This window comes from Globicephala melas, chromosome 10, assembly GCF_963455315.2.
Source record: "Globicephala melas chromosome 10, mGloMel1.2, whole genome shotgun sequence".
NCBI classification, from domain to species: domain Eukaryota; kingdom Metazoa; phylum Chordata; class Mammalia; order Artiodactyla; family Delphinidae; genus Globicephala; species Globicephala melas.
The window spans coordinates 12,201,516-12,225,495 of NC_083323.1; the positions used below are offsets into that span (position 1 = coordinate 12,201,516).

Sequence of the window (23,980 nt, forward strand, 5' to 3'; positions counted from 1 at the left end):
TTATTATCTTTTGACTTGGAAACCATTCACATGGTTCAAAATGGTTCAAAAGCTCCAAAGAGGCATCGAATGGAGAGTAAATCTACCGGCCTCCCCTGCCCCCAGCTCCCTCTTCCTGGAGGCCCCCAGTTTCCTCTCAGATCTCCCAGAGATATTCTTTACCTCCAAAGCCAAGAACACAGGGTTTTAAATCCCGACTCTGTTACCAACAGGAGGCCTGGCCATGGTCTTCCTCTACAAGCTAGCTTGTCTGTAGGTGGGTAGAAGCGCCCCAGGGTGTCTGATGATGCAAACCAGGCACATGCATGGTACTTGGTGCAAAACAGGTACTCAGTGGGTGGTGGGTCTTTTTTATTTTTTTTCAATTGAGGTGAAAGTCACACAACATAAAATTAACCATTTTAAAGTGAACAGTTCAGTGGCATTTACTACATTCACAATGCTGTGCAACCATCCTGTCTATCTGGTTCTTGGGGTCAGGTCTCCAGGCCAGGAGCCACTACGAGATTCTCCAGGCCTGTCGAGGCCACAGTTGGTGGCCCTTTGCTGTAAGATCTGCTCAGTGTTGGGACCCGGCTGCCTTTCGTGTGCTCTAGTGTGAGAGGAGGTGGGCGAACAGTGAACACAGGAACAGAACATACTATAGGACGTTCAAAAACGTTCTTTAAAATCGAAGTGCTGGGGCTTCCCTGGTGGTGCAGTGTTAAGAATCCGTCTGCCAATGCAGGGGACACGGGTTCGAGCCCTGATCCGGGAAGATCCCACATGCCGCGGAGCAACTAAGCCTGTGCGCCAAAACTATTGAGCCTGTGCTCCACAGCCCGCAAGCCACAACTCCCGAAACCCGGGCGCCTTGTTGCTCTGCAACAAGAGAAGCCACTGCAATGAGAAGCCCGTGCACTGCAACGAAGAGTAGCCCCCGCTCACCGCAACTAGAAAAAGCCCGTGCACAGCAACAAGGACCCAACGCAGTCAAAAAAAAAAATCAAAAAAAAAACCCCCGAAGTGCTGTCCTTGCGTTCACATCACCCACTTTCCCTGCCCTCTCCATCTTCTAGATTCCATCCTCATGCAGACCTGACTTTAAAACAAGTTCCAACTGGACACAAGATGGCGTACTAGGAGGATGCAGAATCCGTGTCTCCTTCCAACCAGGGCACTTACCAGGCACTGGTGAGGGACCACAGACACTTAAGGGGACGGGAGGAACCCCCAGTGACCGGCTTGCGGGATCTTGGTTCCCAGGCCGGAGGTTGGGCCTGAGCTCCTGTGGTGGGAGCTCCGAGTCCAAACCACTGGACTAACAGAGAACCTCAGACCCCAGGGAATATCAATCGGAGTGAGGCCTCCCAGAGGTCCTCATCTCAGCACCAAGACCCGGCTCTATCTAACTGCCTGCAAACTCCAGTGCTGGACGTCTCAGGCCAAACAACCAGTAAGACAGGAATACAGCACCACCCATCAAAAACAAAAAAAAGAAATGACAAAAAAATTTTTACAGAGGAAGGAGCAAGGTAAAACCCTACAAGACCAAATAAATGAAGATGAAATATGCAACCTACCTGAAAAAGAATTCACAATAATGACAGTAATAAGATGATCCAAAATCTCGGAAACAGAAGGGAGAAAATACAAGGAACGTTTAACAAGGATCAAGGAGAACTAAAGAGCAAACAAACAGTGATGAACACCACAATTACTGAAATTAAAAATACTCTAGAAGGAATCAATGACAGGATAACTGAGGCAGAAGAACGGATAAGTGAGCTGGAAGGTAAAATGGTGGAAATAACTACTGCAGAGCAGAATAAAGAAAAAAGAATGAAAAGAACTGAGGACAGTCTCAGAGGCCTCTGGGGCAAAACTAAACGCACCAGCATTCGAATTATAGGGGTTCCAGAAGAAGAAGAGAAAAAGAAAGGGCCTGAGAAAGTATTTGAAGAGATTATAGTGGAAAACTTCCCTAATATGGGAAAGGAAATTGTCAATCAAGTCCAGGAAGCGCCGAGAGTCCCATACAGGATAAATCCAAGGAGAAACACGCCAAGACACATATTAATCAAACTATCAAAAATTAAATACAAAGAATAAATATTAAAAGCATCAAGGGAAAAACAACAAATAACATACAAGGGAATCCCCATAAAGTTAACAGCTGATCTTTCAGCAGAAACTCTGCAAGCCAGAAGGGAGTGGCAGGACATACTTAAAGTGATGAAAGGGAAAACCTACAACCAAGATTACTCTACCCAGCAAGGATCTCATTCAGATTCAATGGAGAAATTAAAACCTTTACAGACAAGTGAAAGCTAAGAGAATTCAGCACCACCAAACCAGCTCTACAACAAATGCTAAAGGAACTTCTCTAGGCAGGAAACACAGAGAAGGAAAAGACCTATAAAGACAAACCCAAAACAATTAAGAAAATGGTACTAGGAACATACATATCGATAATTACCTCAAACGTAAATGGATTAAATGCTCCAACAAAAACACACAGACTGGCTGAATGGATACAAAACAAGACCCATATATATGCTGTCTACAAGAGACCCACTTCAGACCTAGGGACACATACAGACTGAAAGTAAGGGGATGGAAAAAGATATTCCATGCAAATGGAAATCAAAAGAAAGCTGGAGCAGCAATTCTCATATCAGACAAAATAGACTTTAAAATAAAGACTATCACAAGAGACAAAGAAGGACACTGCATAATGATCAAGGGATCAATCGAAGAAGAAGATATAACAATTGTAAATATTTATGCACCCAACATAGGAGCACCTCAATATATAAGGCAAATGCTAACAGCCATAAAAGGGGAAATCAACAGGAAAACAATAATAGTGGGGGACTTTAACACCTCACTTTCACGAATGGACAGATCATCCAAAATGAAGATAAATAAGGAAACACAAGCTTTAAATGATACATTAAACAAGACGGACTTAACTGATATTTATAGGACTTTCCATGCAAAACAACAGAATACACTTTCTTCTCATGTGCTCATGGAACATTCTCCAGGATAGATCATACCTTGGGTCACAAATCAAGCCTTGGTAAATTTAAAAAATTGAAATCCTATCAAGTACCTTTTCTGACCACAATGCTATGAGACTAGATATCAATTACAGGAAAAAAACTGTAAAAAATACAAACACATGGAGGCTAAATAATATGCTACTAAATAACCAATAGATCGCTGAAGAAATCAAAGAGGAAATCAAAAAATACTTAGAAACAAATGGCAATGAAAACATGATGACCTAAAACCTATGGGATGCAGCAAAATCAGTTCTAAGAGGGACATTTACAGCACTACAATCCTACCTCAAGAAACAAGAAACAACTCAAATAAACAACCTCACCTTACACCTAAAGCAATTAGAGAAAGAAGAACAAAAAAACCCCAAAGTTAGCAGAAGGAAAGAAATCATAAAGATCAGAGCAGAAATAAATGAAAACGAAATGAAGGAAACAATAGCAAAGATCAATAAAACTAAAAGCTGGTTCTTTGAGAAAATAAACAAAATTGATAAACCATTGGCCAGACTCATCAAGAAAAAAAAGGAAGACTCAAACCAATAGAATTAGAAATGAAAAAGGAGAAGTAACAACTGACACTGAAGAAATACAAAGGATCACGAGAGATTACTACAGGCAACTATATGCCAATAAAATGGACAACCTGGAAGAAATGAACAAATTCTTAGAAAAGCACAACCTTCCGAGACTGAACCAGGAAGAAATAGAAAATATAAACAGACCAAGCACAAGCACTGAAATTGAAACTGTGATTAAAAATCTTCCAACAAACAAAAGCCTAGGACCAGATGGCTTCGCAGGGGAATTCTATCAAACATTTATTAAAGAGCTAACATTTGAGAAGAGCTTCCTTCTCAAACTCTTCCAAAATATAGCAGAGAAGGAACACTCCCAAACTCATTCTACGAGGCCACCATCACCCTGATACCAAAACCAGACAAAGATGTCACAAAAAAAGAAAACTACAGGCCAATACCACTGATGAACATAGGTGCAAAAATCCTCAACAAAATACTAGCAAGCAGAATCCAACAGCACATTAAAAGGATCATAAACCATGATCAAGTGGGGTTTATCCCAGGAATGCAAGGATTCTTCAATATATGCAAATCAATCAATGTGATTGATAAACCATATCAACAAACTGAAGGAGAAAAACCATATGATCATCTCAATAGATGCAGAAAAAGCTTTTGACAAAAGTCAACACCCATTTATGATAAAAACTCTTATAGTATGCAGAAAACTATAAGACACTGATGAAAGAAACTAAAGATGATACAAACAGATGGAGAGATATACTATGTTCTTGGATTGGAAGAATCAACATTGTGAAAATGACTCTACTACCCAAAGCAATCTACAGATTCAATGCAATCCCTATCAAACTACCAATGGCATTTTTCACAGAACTAGAACAAAAAACTGCACAATTTGTATGGAAACACAAAAGACCCCGAATAGCCAAAACAATCTTGAGAAAGAAAAATGGAGCTGGAGGAATCAGGCTCCCGGACTTCAGACTATACTACAAAGCAGTAATCAGTATTCAAGACAGTATGGTACTGGCACAAAAACAGAAAGATCAATGGAACAGGATAGAAAGTCCAGAGATAAACCCACACACATATGGTCACCTTATCTTTGATAAAGGAGGCAAGAGTATACAATGGAGAAAAGACAGCCTCTTCAATAAGTGGTGCTGGGAAAACTGGACAGCGACATGTAAAAGAATGAAATTAGAACAGTCCCTAACACCATACACAAAAATAAACTCAAAATGGATTAAAGACCTAAATGGAAGGCCAGACACTATAAAAAGGAAAACATAGGCAGAACACTCTATGACATAAATCACAGCAAGGTCCTTTTAGACCCACCTCCTAGAGGAATGGAAATAAAAACAAAAATAAACAAATGGGACGTAATGAAACTTAAAAGCTTCTGCACAGCAAAGGAAACCATAAACAAGAGGAAAAGACAACCCTCAGAGTGGGAGAAAATATTTGCAAAGGAAGCAACTGACGAAGGATTAACCTCCAAAATATACAAGCAGCTCATGCAGCTCAATATCAAAAAAACAAACAACCCAACCCCAAAATGGGCAGAAGACCTAAATAGACATTTCTCCAAAGAAGATATACAGACTGCCAACAAACACATGAAGAGATGCTCAACATCACTAATCATTAGAGAAATGCAAATCAAAACTACAATGAGGTATCACCTCACACCAGTCACAATGGCCATCATCAAAATGTGCACAAACAATAAATGCTGGAGAGGGCGTGGAGAAAAGGGAACCCTCCTGCACTGTTGGTGGGAATGTAAATTGTTACAGCCACTATGGAGAACAGTATGGAGGGTCCTTAAAAAACTAAAAATAGAACTACCATATGAACCAGCAATCCCACTACTGGGCATATACCCTGAGAAAACCATAATTCAAAAAGAGACATGTACCCACAATGTTCATTGCAGCACTGTTTACAATAGCCAGGACATGGAAGCAACCTAAGTGTCCATCGACAGATGAATGGGTAAAGAAAATGTGGCACATACATACTATGGAATATTACTCAGCCATATAAAGAAAGGTAATTGAATTACTTGTAGTGAGGTGGATGGACCTAGAGTCTGTCATACAGAGTGAAGTAAGTCAGAAAGAGAAAAACAAATACCGTATGCTAACACATATATATGGAATCTAAAAAAAAAAAAATTGGTTCTGATGAACCTAGGGGCAGGACAGGAATAAAGACACAGACGTAGAGAATGGACTTGAGGACACGGAGAGGGGGGAAGGGTAAGCTGGGACGAAGTGAGAGAGTGGCATGGACACATAGCCGCTACCAAATGTAAAATAAATGGCTAGTGGGAAGCAGCCGCATAGCACAGGGAGATCAGCCTGGTGCTTTGTGACCACTTAGAGGGGTGGGATAGGGAGGGCGGGAGGGAGATGTGAGAGGGAGGGGATATGGGGATATACGTATGCATATAGCTGATTCACTTTGTTATACAGCAGAAACTAACACAACACTGTAAAGCAAGTATACTCCAATAAAGATGTTAAAAAAAAAAAAAAGAAAAAGACCAAGTTCCAGCAGAGTGTGCAGAGACAATTCCATACTCTGCTTGTCTCAGGCAAGATTCCGCCCCGCACGTTACTCCTGCGGGTCTGTCAGGACCACACACGAGTTTTTAACCATCGGTTGGATCAGCGTTTAGGGCAGTAGCCAAGTTCCCCCATCACAGCTGTGTCTTCGGCTTCAAAACCTGGCTCCAGGCTCGGAGCCCTCACACCCACGGCCTGAGTGCACCCGCGGGCATAGCTCTGTGGGCATCTCCCAGGAGCCCCGATGGACCGGGCACACGGAGCTCTTATTCCACGCGATGGTGCAAGGGAGGCTCTCTCACCACCCTGCTCTCGGGTGAGACCCCTCACGCGTCCGTCGCACAGCTACTGACGTGGCAGGCCTGCTCTAGGCACTGGGGATGCGGTGTGGACAGATGGACACGGTCCCTGCCCTGTGGTGCCCAGAGAAGCCGCATTCCGAGCCAGGCCCGTCAGGATAGACGGGGCAGACTCCGTGTGACTGGGCAGGGCCCTGTTCCAGCTGGGCAGGCAGCCCCATCCTGTGGGCAGAGCCTGGCCTGGGCTGGCACAGTCAGCTCCCTACAACGGTGGCTTCCATGATCCTAGTTTTGAAACTGGCCTGACTTCAGTTCCACCCTGGGTCCCCCTTGGGTCCTGCGGGCTGGATGGATGCCAGGGTGGCCTAGGACACATGCCAGGCAGCTGAGGCATCCAGGTATGGACCCAGCAGCAGGGTGGGTTGCTTTGCTCCTGGGTTAGGGCTGAGAGAGGGGATGAGAAAGGTTGCCCTTTAAATGGGTGAAAGATGGACTCGCTCATCCCACAACTATGTCCTGGGTGTGGCTTCTTTGGGCCACACTCCCACCCCTGGGAGTCACACACATACTGAACCACATAAGAAGAACCAAAGAGAGCTGGACAAGTGCCTCCTGAGCGGGGGGCTGGGCCCTGCTTTGGAGGGTCTGGGGGATGGCGGCTGGTCAACCACGCAGAACTGCTCCTCCTTCAGAAGCCACATCTCAGTGACTTCCTGGCCTGGGGGATTCGCCAACCTGACTCCCGACCACCTCTAAGGGGCCCCTGAGTCCTGCCAGTTCCAGCCCCTGAGGCTCTCTCCATCCCGGCCTCCCCTTCCCGCCCTGCCCTCACTGCCCCAGCTGGGCCACCGCCCCGCCCTCGTCAGCCACGCCCCGGCTCCTCCTGCCTCCCTGCCCCCGTGCGTCCTCCATGCTGACCCAGAGTGAACCTTCCGGAGCTTGAAAGTGACTGTGTCCCTCCCATGCCCCTTCAAAGGCTCCCTTGCCCCCAGCTGGGCCCTTCCACAACGGGAATATTTTAACTTCCCAAGTTAGATGCTAGGTAACACCAAGCATTTGTTAGCTGTTAGCTGTTTATGTAAAGAAGGTGATTCAACCCTCACACCTACAAGGCTACACTATTGCCCTTGTCTAATGAGGAACCTGAGGCCTGGAGAGGTCACACATGGTGGAAAGGGAGGATGGCTGTGGATGCCACTGCCCCCGCCTCCCATCAGGAGTCAGGGAGCTCTGCTTTTCCAGAAGGATCCGCCTGGACCCCTCAGGCCATCTGCCCCCTCCTCCACTAGCAGCCCTCTCAGTGGTCCCACCATTGATCCCCTATGACCTCTCCCAGTGACCGCTGAAAACGATGGGCGCCTCCCTTCTCCTGTGGGAGAGAAGGGCGGGGTTTCAGAAGGGATTATGATCATTTTGGAACAGCCAGCGGGCTGCTAAGGGGGCAGCTGGGACATTTATGAGTAAGAGGCAAGCCATCCCAAGGAACCAAGGTGGATGCGTCAGGACCCCTGGAGCGCGAGTCTGATGCTAACCTGAGTACAGGTGCCAAGTTCTTTAGTCCTGAGTGCCAGTCGTGGGCAGAGCCATTAAGAGGATGGAGTTTTTTGGAGGGAGTCGGGGGAAAGGGGGGAGCTTCAGTCAGTCTAAATAGGTGTGGGTGGTGGAGAGGAAGAGGAGGTAGGGCAGAAGAGAGACAAGAGCCATCTGATCAGTCCAGAAGAGAGGTGGACCCAGACCCGCCCCTCAGATCTGGGAGAAGTCGAAGGACTGTCCAGACTCAGTCGTGATACGAGACAAGACAACAAACGAGAGGAGTAGAGATGGGCGAAAGACGGGAAGGGGGGATATGTGTTCTATTTTTGGTTTTAACCACGAAAGTAACTCAGCTGGCTATTTTAAGAAGGGGGGATAAAAACACTGACAATGGTTACCAGTTCTAAAAGACAGCCCGCTGACTTGTCCAGCTCTGGGCTGTTGGCAGTAACCTTTGGAGGCCCTGCCCTTGTCCCCAGCTCCTGAGGAAGCTGGGCCCTGCAAACCACCTGCTGTCGTCGGGGGCTGGCGGGCGGTGGATGGAGTCCCCGGGCGTCTTTCTGTCTGCTCTGTCCTCTCCACGTGGGGCTGGTGCCCGCACAGCTGGGCTGGGCGGTGGCGCAGCTTTGGAGTGGGATGAGCCTGGCCCCACCTCTGAACTCGGACGCCACGCGCAAGGATCCGAGCCTCGGAGTCTCGGTTTCCTCATCTGTGAAACCAGGAGAAGACTGACTGCCTCCCTCACAGGTGTTGGGACTCTTCAGCCAGACAATGTACGTATGGTGTCAGCTAAAGGGCAGCGACGGGTCACTGCTAAGTCCCATGACTGTGACTTGGACCGAGAGCAGCAAAGAGTGGCCACCAGACACTCTCCAGCCCTGGGGCCCTGGTGTCAGCCTGCGCATCCTCGGGGGCACCCTGGGTATCTGGCGAGCCTGCCCTCTCGGCCACTGGGGAAGCCCTGCTTTGCAGGAAGCCATTTCCGTGGCAATCAGGGGACCCGTGGTCAGCACTGTGGATGTGAGTCACACTGACCACCTCCTGCCAGGTCAGCCCGAGGGCAACAGCCTAGAGCCTTCTCCCCACCACCCTGCATGTTCACTCACCGGGGCTCCAGCTGAGGGTTCCAGCTGCTCAACGCCTCCATCATCACGGCCACGGCCCTGGCTTAGGCACTGTCTCCCACCCAGACCTGGACCGTCACCTCCACACTCTCCTCTTTCAACATAAATCCAACCAGTGCTTTTCTCTGTCTAAATGTCATCCATGACCCCCCACTGCCTGAGGGTCAAAAACCGGACCTTTTCAGGGGCTGAGAGGGACAGCTGGGGCTGAGCTCAGCCCCGACCCACTGTGTTGTTCTCCCTCCCTTTGCGGACCTTGTTCTTTCAGGCGTTGGGGCTTCTGCCTGGGATGCCCGGCTCCCCTTCAGGCCGGCACTGGTTCACAGGTGATGACGAGACCACCCCCCACCGGCCCACCACACTGACTCGCTGGGCTGTCACCACACACCAAACACGGGGCTCTGCACTTCACAGCAGCTCCGCCGGCCCTCACCACAGCCCCTAAGGCAGAGGATGGGTACGCTGAGGGGCACAGAGAGGCCAGTGGCTTGCCCATGGTCACACAGCTTGTACGTTGCAGAGCAGGGGTTTGAACCCAAAGAGGTCTGGTTCCCAAATCCATACCCTTAACCACTAGATTACGTGCCTCTCGAACACGCTCAGCATGTGTCACGTAGGCCCTGGGAGACGTCAGAGAGCAAAACCAACCAGGTCCTGCCCTTGGGAAGTCTACAGTCTGGTGGGCGGCCACAAGTGACATTACAGACGGCAAAAATGCCCCGACGGAAAAGAGCAGGCACTGAGACAGTAGAGGGGCTGAGATTCAGACGAGCCGATGGGGACGGCTTTTAAGGCCCTACCCCAGTGTCAGCCCCGCAGTGTCACCTCCAACTGGGCAAACCGTGCCAGGCCTCATCCCACACTGCGGCAGTAACACTGTGGACAACAGCGACCAAATGACCGGCCTTCGCTAGATGTCAGCCTGCGCAGGACGTGGCGTGGACCTCTTGTTACTGCCCTACAGCCGCCACCACGTGTGGGCACAGCTGATGCCCACACCTGGCAGTGGAGTACAGGGATGCAGAGACGGGCCCGGGGGCCTCTGGACCCGTGTGCTCTCCCTCTGCTCTGCCCCCGCCTGCCTCGGCTGGACCCTGAGCTCCGGGGACATCTCTGTCTCACCGGGGCCTACCCTCTGGTGGGAAGGAGGGTAGAGGTTCAGCCAACGTCTGCGGAAGGAGCGGCCGAGCCTCCAGACCCCCTTGCCGCCCCAGTTCAGTGCTGAGCACCTGTCCCCACCACATCCCGGGGAACATTCCTCATGTTTCACTGACCCTAAGCTCCCTTGTCCACTCTTCTTTTATTTTTGGCCACGCCACACGGCTTGCGTGATCTTAGTTGCCTGACCAGGGATCGAACCTGGGCCCCGGCAGTGAAAGTGTGGAGTCCTAACCACTGGACCGCCAGGGAATTCCCCCCTTGTCCACTCTTGAGCCCCTCTGATACTGGGATGTTTCTTACAAACGATGACCTGTCAGAGCTCAGCTGGTAGATTTTTCTTTCTAGATTCAATGAAATATGGTTTGTAAATAGTAAGGAATTGTCTTAAAGGTCAAGGCCGATAGCAGCCCTAGTCCCACCTTGACTATGACCAGGTCTAGGGCAGGGCTCACCCACCCGGGGGATAGGGATAGAATGGGAGTTAGCTGACCGTGATCAAGAAAGCAGTGACACGGTGCGTCAGCTCTACCCAGAGCTCCCATGGGGGCCCTCTTTCGAGATCCTTCTCCCATGACTGGCACCCCTGCAAAGGTGCCCACAGCCGTTTTGTTTTTAGTCCACATTCATGGAATGTCATCTTTCCAGTGTAACGGCCACCTACTAACGTCACTCAAAGGAACCATGGTGAACCTCTGAGGAGATTTCCTTCTAGTCTTTACTGTTTTCAGGCTTTAAAAAACACATCTGCATAATTTTTTTTTAAAGTGTGTAATGGTATTGTGATTATGGCTTGTTTGTTGGTTCCTACATGGGAATCCTATTCCATGCCCTTAAGAGACAAGCTGAAATATTTATGAACGAAATGATATGCTGTTTGGAATCTGCTGTAAGTAGTACCCACCCTTTTGCTCGACTCCACTCCCCCCACCCACCAGCTGCCTCCATCCCTTGCCCAGTACCCCTTTATCCCATCTGCCCCCCAGTTGCCTCCTAGATGCCCTCTTCCCGCCAATCTATTCTCCATCCTATGACACGCTCGGAGCAGCTACTGTGCCAGGTGCTAGAGAGGCCTGTGCCCTGTGCCAGGTGCTAGAGAGGCAAAGAGGGAGAAGAGAATCCCTGCCCTTAGGGAGGCCCTACAGCGGTCAGTGAGAACAGCTGGACAGGCGTGTTCAGTGCAAAATGACAGGTGATGTGACTGAGGTCAGTCTGGGGCGCTGTGGAAGCCGGGAGCAGGGGGTCAGCACCTCAGGGGAACCGGGAAGGCTCCGGTGAGGAGGTGCCGACTGAACTGAGCACAGAGCACAAGCTGCCAGGCTGGGGAAGGTGAGGAGGGACGTTCCTGGTAGAGGAAGAGCACGTGCTGAATGAATGAATCCGTGATGAAACCTCAGGGATGACGGGAAGAAGAGCAGAGACGAGGGGCCTGAGGGTCAGTTTGAAGGACCTGAAGGAGGGAGAAAAGGCCATGCTGAGACGGGGAAAGATCCAGGAGCCCAAGGGAGGCTGAGGGTCAGGAGGGAGCAAGGCAGCTGGAGGAGAAAGGCAATGATGCCAATGGCTTGGCAGACCAGTCTTCAAAGCCAGACAGAGGGAATCAGGCACAGACACCCCCTAGCCTGCCCCCCAGCCGCTCCTTCCTCTTCCCCACCGAAAGCAGCAACCCCTCTCCCCTTTGCCAGAGCCCGGTCCAGGAGTGGGTGAGCTACCCAGTCCGGATCCCTGGGGAGTACAGGGTGTCGGCGGGGCCTTGTCGGGGAGGGGAGAGCCTTGTCCACCCCCCCACCCCCCGGTCTCCTTCTGTCCTCTCTTCTGGGAGCCAGCATGAGAGCACGGCGCCTGGAGCTCGGGCCGAGGTGACACGCTCAGGACACAAAGCCAACATATTCAGGACAGAGAAAGAAAAAGCCTGGACGTTGCAATACATCGTGGATCTGTGAGACCAATCCTGGAACTGCCGACCTTCCGACTTCTTGCCAAGTAAGCCCAGCGCGTGGGGCCGGCTCGCCTGTCTCTCGGTCACTTGCAGCCGAGGTACCCCGAAGCCTGGTGGCAGCCTGCGGCGTGCAGACCGGCCCTCTCCCCGCTTCCTCCTCCCGTCGCCTGGGCCTTCTGCCCGCTGCTCCCTGTGGGGCCTGCCCTGACCCCCAGAGGGCCTTCCCCTCCACGCTGGGCCAACGGCACTCTGCGCACACCACAACCACAAGCTCTGCTTAGTGTTACAATAACCCTATAGCATTTACTTCTTTGTTTCTACGTCTCTCTCATTAGGCTGTGAGCTCAAGGGTGGAGGTTACAGCTTGTGAGTCCTTGAATTCTCTACACCACACAGGATGACCGGGCCTGTGAAAAACCTGCAGGATGTGTTTGATGAATGACTGAATGAAGGATGAGGCCGTATTCACCACGATCGTAAGCCCTTAGAGCACTTTAATTTAAATGAAGTACTCCCACCCTTTGGCCTCATTGATCCCTTAGTAGCGGTTGTGCAGAAATCCTAATCTTTCTTCAGCTCAGCAGTCCTGCGAATGTTTTTAAAAAGCACCGTGTGCCTCCTTCATCTGACCTCCACGTTACCATCCTCAGTTCCTGTGACCACTCCATTCTGGAAGTGACTGCTAGAGCCTTCACCGTTCCCACCGATCCCCCTGGGACCTGGGACACCACCCAGCTGTGCTGTCCTCCTGGAAACAGGGTGGGAACCCACTCACCTGCCCACATGGGATATGGTATTTGTGTTAATTCACCCTGTGACTACATTGGATGTTTATCGACTCTACTGCATGGAACTGACTCCTGCAGAGCTTGTTGCTGTGAGAGACACTCTCCACTGGCCCACATTGTTTAGCTTTTCTAGCCTCCCTTGCAACCAGAAGAGGCCCTGTGTTCTGGCCACTGAGGTGTGGGTGGAATTTTCTTCCCAGTGGCTCCTGGGGAAGTTTTTCCTCTCCTGATAACAGAGGCAGCACCAGAGGGTGCCTTCACCTGTGCTCTCTGTTACGTGGGGGCTAGCAAGAGGAGGAAACCAATATGCTGAAGCTTGGGGTGGTGGGTGGAGAAATACAGAAAGAACCATTAGGAACAAACTCATCCTAGATGGACCCTGAACCCAGACATTTTCACTCTAAAGGAAACCCGCCAGGTCCCTTTCAATTCTAAGGGGAAGCAATGAGGCGGGAAAGTTAGGAGAGTAGGATCTGGACACAGACAAATCCCAGTGCAAGTCCTGACTGGAGCACTCACTAGCTGTGTGTCCCTGAATGAATTCCTTAACCCCTCTGTGCCCTCGTTCCTCCCCTGCAAAATAGGGATAACTAAAGCACTCACCTTCCAGCGTTATGTGAGGAGGAAATGAGAGAATGCACTTCATGTGCTTTGCATCCCACCTAGCACAACAGCTAACACCAAAACAAACGTTACCAACTACAAAAATATCAACCTAAAAATCACTGTGTGAAAATTTCAAGCATTCCCATAAAATAGATTTTTAAATCACATACATGCAGAAGCCATTCATTTTTCCCCAGCCAGCACTGTCCTGAAGCCTATTTTCCAAACGAATAGCTCTTTCCAGACCTAGCATGGAAAGTTCCATCCGTCTCCTAACTTGCTGAGCCATCCTTCCTCAAAGCCCTGGCTGCCTCTCCCCTGCCATTTTGTAACCACAGGCCACAGGAGGAACTCTAAAATACTTTACAGAGGCATAACTTTGGCAACCCACAATTTTAAAGTTGATATAACTAACTATAGTACCTAACTGAAGAAAATTTCAGTTAGATGAAGGATGGCTTTTAAAAAACTATCTAGGTAAGAAGGAGCAAGGCCATGAAAGTAGAGAGGCGTGAAGGGGCTGGCCAAGGTGTATATGACGTTCTTTTTTTGTTCCCCCAACTCACGAATGTAAAAGATGTTACTGACAAATGTATGTATGTAGGTATGTACGTACCTATCGAGAGATTTAAGGAATTGCTCGTGCTATTATGGAGGCTTGGGAAGTTCAAAATCTGCCGGGTAGACCAGCAGGCTGAAGACCCAGAGGACAGATGCAGCTTAAGTCCAAAGGTCATCTGCTGGCAGAATTCCCTCTTCTTGGGAGGCCAGTCTTTCTTCTATTCAACAGATTGGATGAGACACACACACACTACGGACAGTCATCTGCTTTTCTCAAAGTCTGACTTAAATGTTCATTTCATCTAAAAAATACCTTCATATAAACATCTAGATTAACGTTTGGCTAAATATCTGGGTACCATGGCCTGGCCAAGTTGATACATGAAGTTAACTACCCCAAGGGTTTATCCTGCATCAATACAAACAAGTTCCACTGGTACAGGGGACACCTCTGTCTGTCCTTCAGTTCTCCTGGTCTCAGCCTGTGTGGCCTCGCTGGCTCCTCCCCCCCCCCCAGCTCCCTCCTTCCTTTCTCTACCTCCCCTGCAGGAGCAAAGCCCAGGTGCTCCCCATGGGTGTTGCACAGCTGCTTGGCTCTCTGTGGCACTTTTTGGTGCTTTCTCAGTTGTCAAGCTTCCCACCTCCGTGGGGGCGGAGGTTCTGTCACTTGCCTGCGGGATGCGGCTGGGAAGGGGAGGAGCTGGCACTTGAACCCACATCTTCTGATGCAGGGTCTAGGCTCTGACCCTATTCAGACTGCTGACGTCCCCGTGGTCAAAACGTGCCACCTGGGAACATGCTAGGTGCGCTCATGGGCAAACGTAAAGACATTTTTAGAGTTACCTATTTACTTGAACGTCGAGTAGAAGGGAAAAAACACAAACTAGCTTATCAAAGTCATGATTTCAGGATATAATTACACAGGATAAGGTCAAATTTAAAAAGTGAGTGAACAAAAGGAAAACACTCTGAAAATAAAACTAAAGGTGGTACATGAAGGGCAGACACATATCATAAAGGTGGTACACGAAGGGCAGAAGTCTGGAGAGTGCTAGCCTAGACGGAGGCCTCCTTGGTAAGAAGGTAAAGAGTTAACTTGTCCTGAATCCTCCTGCTTCTCACGGGGTGATGGTCCCAAGCTAATTAGAAGACACTGAGGGTTTTTGTTTTTTTCTGAAACCAGAAGGACGGAACTCCAGGACTTTACTCTTATTTCTTTGAGCTCAGGGAGGGAACAAAACCTATTCACCAGTTCCATCTGTAGGGTCAGGCAAAGGCTTTAATTCCCAAGTGAGAACCGGCTCCACCCCGCAGCCTGAAACCTGACCTGTCTGTGGCTGTGGCTGCCACCCAGCCTGCGACTGCTCATTCCCAGTGACACCAAGACCAGACAGAGGCTGTGCTGGAGCCAGGGCCCTGGGTGGGCACCTGGGCTCTGCCTCGAACTTAGACTACATCCCAGCAATGATGATAATACCGGGTAAAAAATCACAACAGCTAACAATTATGGACAATTACAGTCTGGCGGGCACCGGGCCGAATGCTTCACAACGTGACAATACTACAATTTCCCAACACAGCAACGCAGCAATCCCAACTGATACGTGCTATCATTATCCTTATTTTTTAGACAGGAAATTGGAGAACAGAGAGGTTAAGTAACTTGCTCCAGGTAACAAAGCAGGGGAAGGATAAACCAGGACTCAGACCACCTGGCCTGACTCAGGAGCACATCCTGGATGCCTTACTGTGTAGCATGCGGCTAGCTGACACAAAGCCCTTTCTAGACATTTGTCCCTGTTATCCTTAAGACAGAAATTCTGGGTTCTAACCTGGCGCCAGCACTTATGGATCAAGGAGTTGGAGCTTCAAGATGCAAGGGCTCCCCACGGCACAGAGTGGGAAGCGGTAGAGATTCTGACTCAGGGGGTCCAGGGCTGGAGCATCCTCAAACATCTCTGACAGGGGTGCTCTGGGACCCCAGTTTGAAGAACAAATAACTTAATCATTCTGCCTCTGGCTAAGAGGTCAGCAAACTATAAACCCACGTGCCAAATGCAGTCTGCTTTTGCATGGCCCACAAGCTAAGGATGGTCTTTACATTTTTAAATGGTTGAAAAAAATCCAAAGAAGAACAAATTTCATGACCCGTGAAAATTATATGAAACTCACATTTCAGCGTCCATAAATAAAGTTTGATTGGAACACAGTCACGCCCTTTCATTGACTTATTGTCTGTCTGCCGTCGTGCTCTGAGGGCAGAGTTTAGCCATTTGCGGCAGAGGCCATATGGACCATAAAATCCAAAATATTTACTATCTGGCCCTTTAAAGTCTGCAAATCCTGGTCTAGTCTACCCTGCCAGCCATGCAGCATCCTCCTTACAGCCTCCCTCCCCTCCAACCTCTGCCTTCATACCTCCAGGGTTAGGGAGCTCACCACCAAACAAGGCAGCCAGGCCCACTGTGAAAGGCGCTGGCACTGAGCTCCTCTGGCAACCGGCCACTCTGCCCTCTAAGCCTGTGCAGTTGGTTCTATCGCCCCTCTGCAATGCCCAGCCGTGTGCTTCTTTCCTCCAGCATCAATCCTTCCTGTCCTCATCGTCCCCTCAGTTGTTCAATTCTCTGGGAAACAGAGGGAGGACGGTGGCACCTCTGTGTGACAGGTAAGGGAGGCAGGGGAGAAGGAGTGTGACATAGTCAGCAGTGGAACTGCAGCTGGACCCAGGTCTCCTGCCGCCCCGCCTGGTGTCCCCTTGACAACCTTGCTTGAGTGTCCAGTTTGGTTTCCACTCATCACTCCCAAAATGGCAGCCCCGAGGGCCCGAGGTGTTCTCTTCCTGCTAATGCCCATGGTCTCTTACCTATGATGCCTTCCGGTGGCCGCCCTGGCTTGGCCTTTGTGGAACTAAGCGTGGCTCTCCCCGACCTTTCACCTCTCCCGTCCAGCCCAGGACTCAGTCTTAGGCTCTGGGCTCTCCGCCTGGTCCATCTTGTTCTCCCGCACCCGCTGCCTGGGGCTGGTCCCCAGGCACTGCCCATGTTTATAGTCTCTGCTGCTTGCGGCTTGCTCTCCTGAGTCACCTGCATCTCTAGTTCAAAGGGCCAGGGGTGAGCCGACAGTCTGAAGTGGAATATGGGGTTCTTGGGTTGCCTTCTGACGTCTCTCTATAAGACACAGCCAGTAAGGGCTGTCCTCAGAGAATACCTGGGAAGGGTTTTTAAATCCTTGGAAGAAGAGGGCTGTGTCAACACCAGCTAGTACTCAGCTATCTGGGATCCTTTCAGCCCCAGGCTGCTGCCCACGGGAAATGGGAAGCTCTCCTGATAGATAAGGGTGTGCGCAAAAAACGTCACCCGCCATTTCTGTAAACAAAGGCAGCTGTGGCCATCAAGCCTCTGGCCACTGCAGCACCCTCCCCTCACCAAAGGTGCACCTGAGTGGAATTCAGGATGGAGAAAAACAGGATATTGGCACTAGATACTGAAGATGCATGTCAAAGGGCTGATTTCAATAAGCCCAGACTCTTGCATCTTCCCACACAGAGGAAAGCACTAAAATCATTAACTTGAGATGTCTGTTTTTTGTGATTAGCAGTAATCTTTTTATGTTTGACTACTTTCTTTTCCCCCCAGCAAAAACTCCTGTATGTCCTGGCTCCTCCCTCACCTCTTTGGAGCAGTCCCTCAGAGCTAGCTGAGAGGCTGCCTCGCAGGCTGTAATCCTCAGTAAGGTCTCCAGATGAAACATAATTCTCAACTTTTAGGTTGTGCATATTTTTCTTTAGTGGACAGGTGAGTGACGTGGAAATGTGCACAGGTCCAGGGGTGCATTGCAATCAGAAAAGCTAGTCTGTGGGTCAAACGATAACTGTATGTTGGAGGGCTGGGATGCCGCATATTCCAAACAGGTGTTGATCAGCCAGAGGCAGTGTGGTGAGGGGACGAGAGAGGACCTCAGCTTTGCAGCCAGAGACTCTACTGAGCTGTGAGACCTTGGGAAGTGACACCTGCCTTCAGACTTACCTTTAGTGACATGGGAAAAAATAGCAAAACCCTGCAGGGTTGAAACTGAGTCTCCCTAAAACCGACGTCCTCTGCCGAATTCCTGATTAAGCTCTCCATCCAAAACTATTCCCTTTCTCGTCCTGACGAATATCAAAGAGAAGGGGGCTTTGAAACTGAGCGGGACCCTGTGGGGTCCTTCCGGGCACAAAAGCTTTTCCGTGTCCCCCTTCCCTCCCTTCCTTATTTCTTGTTTGTGGGAAAAAGGCTTCAGCCTCCTAAATCTCCCCGAGTGCCAAAGTGCAGATTCAAACAGTTACTAATTAGGGAAGGGAGGGAAGGCAGAAACAAAGGAAAGGCAGTCAAGAAACACTGGTGCAGCGATAAAGCAGAGTCCCAGCTCCTCCTCGAGGGATTTACTTAACAATCTGATACAAATCTCTGAGTTCTTCTGCTGGACCTAGGGGTCCCACCCAGGGGGAGGATGGTGACTTCAGGTCTGCCCAAGCAGACCCCAGAGTGGAGGGAACCAGAAGGTTGATGCCTGAGATTCCTGGAGCACCATCGTGTCACCTCCCCACCAACCAATCAGAGGAAAGTTACAGACCCTGCACTCCCCCCAACCCCGCAACCAATTTTGCCTTTAAAAACTCCTCCCTGAAAACCATCAGGGAGTTTGGGTCTTTTGAGCACAAGCAGCCCATTCTCCTTGCTTAGCCCTTGCAATAAACCTTTCACTGCTCCAAACTGTTTGGTTTGTTTAGCCTCACTGTGCATTGGGCACACGAACTTGGGTTCGACAACAGGGTCGTGATACCAGCGTGGCACCTGGCATTTGCTCACAAACTGTTACTTTCCTTTTCTCCTTTCTTTCCTCGTACTATGCGCCAGGCACCATGCTAGGAGCCAAGGGTCTGGATCAGTAAGGTACAGCACCTGCCCTCAGGAAGCCCAGGCTAGACGGGGAGACACATGCACAACTACTATCAGAATGGGACAGTGCTATATTAGTGTGATGACGGTGAAAATAATAAAAATGACAATGGTGTTTCCCAAGCACTGACAATGTGCCAGGCCCTCTCCACGGAGCAGCTCACTTCACTCTCACAACCATCCTGAGAGGTGGATGCTGGTATAACCCCCATTCCACCCAGGAAGGAGCAGAGGCTCAGAGCCCAAAGGCAGACAGTGAGGGAGCCTGCAGAGCTAGGGTGATGGGAGGGCACAAAAGCAATGGCTGGATCTGAAGGGGTCAGAGAAAGCCTCAGGGAGGAGGTGACGATGCCCGGGGCTTTGAAGGATGCACCGGGAGCAGGCAGAGGGAGCAGCAAGCACAAAGGGGTGTAGGTGGGTGGCTGGGGACTTTGTGAGTTGAGAGACACTCACCCCTGATTAACACCGTCAGGACCCACTGTGCTCAGGGCTGCCAACTGGACAGGACTCTACTCTCAACAGAGAGATGGAGTTGGCAGGCTTGAGAAGAGATTATTTCACCCCTGCAGTTTACAGAAATGCAAGCAGCTAATACTAGGTCATTAGTAATAGTAATCACAGCCAATCAGGGCTGTTGCCATCTCTTTATCAAAAAAAGAAAAGAAAAAAGAAAAGAAAAGAAAAAAGGAATACTGAGGGTATTAACTCAAATGGCAGACATTCTTCATTTAATCCTACTTTTAGAGCTTCTTCAGCTTCGGTTCAGATATCAGGGGCTCAGGGCAGTTCATCTCAGCTTTCCTGTCACTTCACTGGGGTCCTTGGGTGAGTGCTAGTCTCTACCTCCTCTCTCTGGGCCTCAGTCTCCTGTATAAAATGAAGGGGATGGGCTAGAACAGAGGGTTTTAATGTGTGGTTTCCAATCCAGTGGCCATCTCAGATCTACAGGGTCACGAACTCTGGGGATGGGGTCCAGCCTTCGATGCTTTAACAAGTCTTCCAGGGGATTCTGATGAGAGCCCTGGGTCACAAGAGCCCCAGGGTAAGGACTGTTCCTGCAGTAATACTTGCTCTGTGCTCTAAGGTATTAAGGGTTAGTAACTCTTTGGACTGAGTTATCTCTTGCCCAAGACAGGCAACCTTTCAGAGTAAGAAAAGAAACTCTTTTCTTTGACCATCTAAAGCCCAGAGTCCAGACGAGTTTTTCTAGAGAGGCTCAGGCACATGTGGCTGACTGTGAAAGCCGGAATTTTTTTGGGCGGGGAGGGGTAGGAAGTCTCAAACTTGGCATGTGATGAAAGCAGTGGTATCTGCAGCTAGAGAAATAAAGATGAGAGACAAGCTGCCTTCTCTTTTCAGCTCCAAAACAATGACTCACCTGTGCATGTGTGTGTGTGTGTGTGTGTGTGTGTGTGTGTGTGTGTGTGTGTGTGTGTAGTAGGTGGGGCAGGGAGGTGGCCCTGAGAGGTACAGCTTCCCCTCTCTCATCCAGGAGCTTCCTGGTGTGTAAATTCTCTACTGACAGCCTCCTCTTGAAGACATTTCATTACAAAACCTCAGAAGAGCCGCAAATGGCCACGAGGGCGATTTCAACAGAGCTGGGTCAACAGACTTAAGCGAGGTTTGGCTTCCAAGATAGTAAGAATGGAAAGAATATCTTGTCTAAAAGATCCAATTTTCCCAGTTTGAACTTAAGGCTAAAAACCGTCAAAAAGTTGGAGAGAGTTTCACAGTACTGCCCTGGGCTTCTTCATGCAAGGAGGCACACCCAGACTGCCCTGGAGAAGTGTTAGCGGTTTGGGCCACGGCCTGTGGGTCCTCTCTGCGTTGGTGGGCAGAAATGAGTGCCTATGAGACCAACTGTCCAGCCATTTTCAGGAATTCGAGACCCTCACTTGGCAGTGTCTCAGTAACAATAATAAATATTACCACTTTCTTTTATATAGCATCGGCCACGTGCCAGGCGCTAAGTCCTTTACATTTATTAACGAGTTTAACCTACACAACAACCTCACGGAGGTCGGGATCATTATTATCCCCTAATCACAGGTGAGGAATCCTCCCTACAGAGGCAACGTCACAGAACTAATAAGTCTCCCGTCAATAGGGGGCGAGAGATGCAGGAGATCTGGGCTCTGAGTGAGCCTGTGTCTCTGCCACAGGGCTTGGCCATCCCCTCTACTGAGAAATGAGGGAGACCGAATCAGGTGGTTTCTAAGATCACTCCCAGCTCAGAGTCTGCGACTCCATGCGGTCCATCTGATGCCGGTTGGTGAGGGCGGCCAAGGCCGGCACGTCCTGAAGCTTTGGCCTGGCTTCCTCATGGAACGGGTTCCTCAGCGTCTAGCCCCGGCCCGGGGGAGGCAGGGCTCCCTGTCCCCCTCCCAGCAAGACGCCAACCCAGCCGCCAAGCCCTTGTCTCCTGGTCCTGGAGAATGGACTTCCAGCCCTTCTCAGGTATCCGTGTCCGCAGCGCCGAGTGAGCCAGGAATGAGACGGCAAGGGCCCAGGCGGCGCGACCTGCGCCGGGGAGGCGACGAGAGAAACATTCGAGGGGCCCATGGACTGCAAAACCACGCAGTCCCTTTAACCCCCCAAACTTTCTCCCTTGATTAGCGACCCTAGCAGCCGCACATTGGCTGAGTCGCGGCCGCCAGGACCCGCCTTCTCTCTTTATCTATTGGTTGCTGTCGGTATCCATCACAAGCCGAGGCTTCTTAGTGGACCTCGGCTTTTGTCAATCAAAGCAGGCGGGCGGTTGGGCGGGGCCAGGTCAGGCAGAGACACTCCAACCTCGTTCCTCTCCCTGCCTCCCTCAGGTGTGTAACTGGGGACCTGGAGGCGCGCCGGGGGGCCGGTGCCGGGCGCGGAACCCTGCGCTGGGGCTGGGCCGGGCCCGGGGGACTTACCGATGCGCTGTCCCACCGGAGAGCTGAACGGGTTCCCCAGGAGAAAGTCCATCGCCACGGCTGCCGCTGCCACTGCCACTGCCACTGCCACCAAGCCGGGGAATCAGCTGACAGCAACCGCGAGCGCCGGACCCGTCACGTGACGCGCCGGACGGTCCTCGAGGAGGCGCGGCTGGGGCGGGGCAGAGGGAGTCTGGAGCCGGCCGCAGGCCCCGCCCCTGACATGGAGGGTCGGCGCCTCGAGGCGGAGGACGATGACCTCACTGCGGTTTACTCGGCGTCGGTGGACGTCACGCACGACGTCGGGCGGCTGCGGGCCTGCGGCGCTTGGGTCTAAGCCACATCCTTCACGTCTCTTTAAGGATTAGGGGCGTTGTCTTTGATCTCTACACACCCAGAAAACCCAGTCTTAGACCAGGGAAATGACTTGGGTAAGGTTACCCGGCAAGCTGAGACTCCAGCTCTCGCTCTTAGTTTTAGCCTCTAGGACCTCACTATGACTACACACCCACTGCTGGGTTTGACAGCCTCTCTGGCCTGTTGTCTCCCTGCCCAGAGAAGACTCTTCCTATTTGAGATCGAGGTCTCCCGGCTGCAAAATGTATCCAGATTCCGTTACCTCAAAATAGGAGGGAAGGGCCAAGGGTTTTGCGGCACCTTGACACTGAGAGCCAACTCAGTGAATTGCAGCTAGGGACGGGCTAGAGCCCAGGGTGGTAGAAAGCACACAGATGTCACGAGTGGGTCCTGGGACCCATCTCAGCCATTCATTTACTGTGTGATTCAAACAGCGGGCTTCCATTTTCTCTGGATTCTGGAATTAGGTCAAGGACCTTTCTTTTTTTAGGTCACTGGCTCCTTTGAGAAAGTGTAGAAAGCAGCGGAGCCTTTCTGAAGAAAAAAGGCAGAGATACAATTTGACCTCAGGGAGTTTCTGGGGTCCCTGAGGTGCAGCAGTGGACCCCAAGCTAAGAATTAAGAATCTCAAAGGCTCTTCGCAGCTTTGTAATTCTAATATCTTCAACCTTCTCGTGTGCTGTGTTTCAGCTATGTCATCTACTCATTAGATACCAATATTAGATCTATTGGTTATTTTTTTTTGCTTCTAATGACATGCACTCCAAAAGATACAATAACCACTGCTTTGGTAGTTTGGGTTACTGCTGGATGCTTCAGTATTTTTTGGGCATATCTGTGAATTTTAAATTTGAAAGGCTAGTAAATTGCAGAAATTTAGGACGATAGAAAACGTGAATTAGATCTTAATCACTTCCGTTAATCTGAGCAGTCATAGGGGCTGACATCTTTACCGTACAACATAAAAGCTTTATGGACGTCATGTACTTCTGTGCTTTGAAGTGTTTTAATAATGCTCATGAGACCTGTTAATACATGCCCATACCCCCAGTAGTCTAGATGCTCTTTGAGGGCTGGGATGCTATGTCCATTTCTCTCACTGTTGTGCAGCACAGTGACTAACGCATGAAAATCTAAATCAATCTACCTTTCTGTAATGGTATTTGGACTATAAGGGGAGATGTACACTTAAGATGATCTTCATGTCAGGTACCTTCCATGTTTTTCTTCATTTAAACATATTGCTTGGTTGTATGGAATATATTTAGCATGATTTTCCATTGGATTCTTCCATTAACAACCTTTAACATCCCCATGTTGGGTGGTGATTTAACCAGAAGTTCTTGCCTTCTTGCACCACTCTGGTTTAAAGTGATTATGGGCAGGGCTTCCCTGGTGGCGCAGTGGTTGAGAGTCCGCCTGACGATGCAGGGGACACGGGTTCGTGCCCCGGTCCGGGAAGATCCCACATGCCGCGGAGCGGCTAGGCCCGTGAGCCATGGCTGCTGAGCCTGCGCGTCCTGAGCCTGTGCTCCGCAACGAGAGAGGCCACAACAGTGAGAGGCCCACATACCGCAAAAAAGCAGAGATTAAAGTGATTATGG

The 23,980-nt window shown here is 50.1% G+C and overlaps 1 protein-coding gene across 2 annotated transcripts in view; it reads right to left on the minus strand.

Annotated features, from left to right (window-relative positions):
- TOM1 (target of myb1 membrane trafficking protein) overlaps positions 1–22,177 on the minus strand; it is a 44,997-nt gene extending 22,820 nt beyond the window's left edge. For both annotated transcript variants that reach the window (XM_030856134.2, XM_030856132.2), the window contains exon 1: positions 22,020–22,177. In XM_030856134.2, the coding sequence (XP_030711994.1) occupies positions 22,020–22,071 (52 nt within the window). In that variant the 5' untranslated portion in view covers positions 22,072–22,177. The remainder of the gene's footprint in view (positions 1–22,019) is intronic.
- Positions 22,178–23,980: the final 1,803 nt, after the last annotated feature.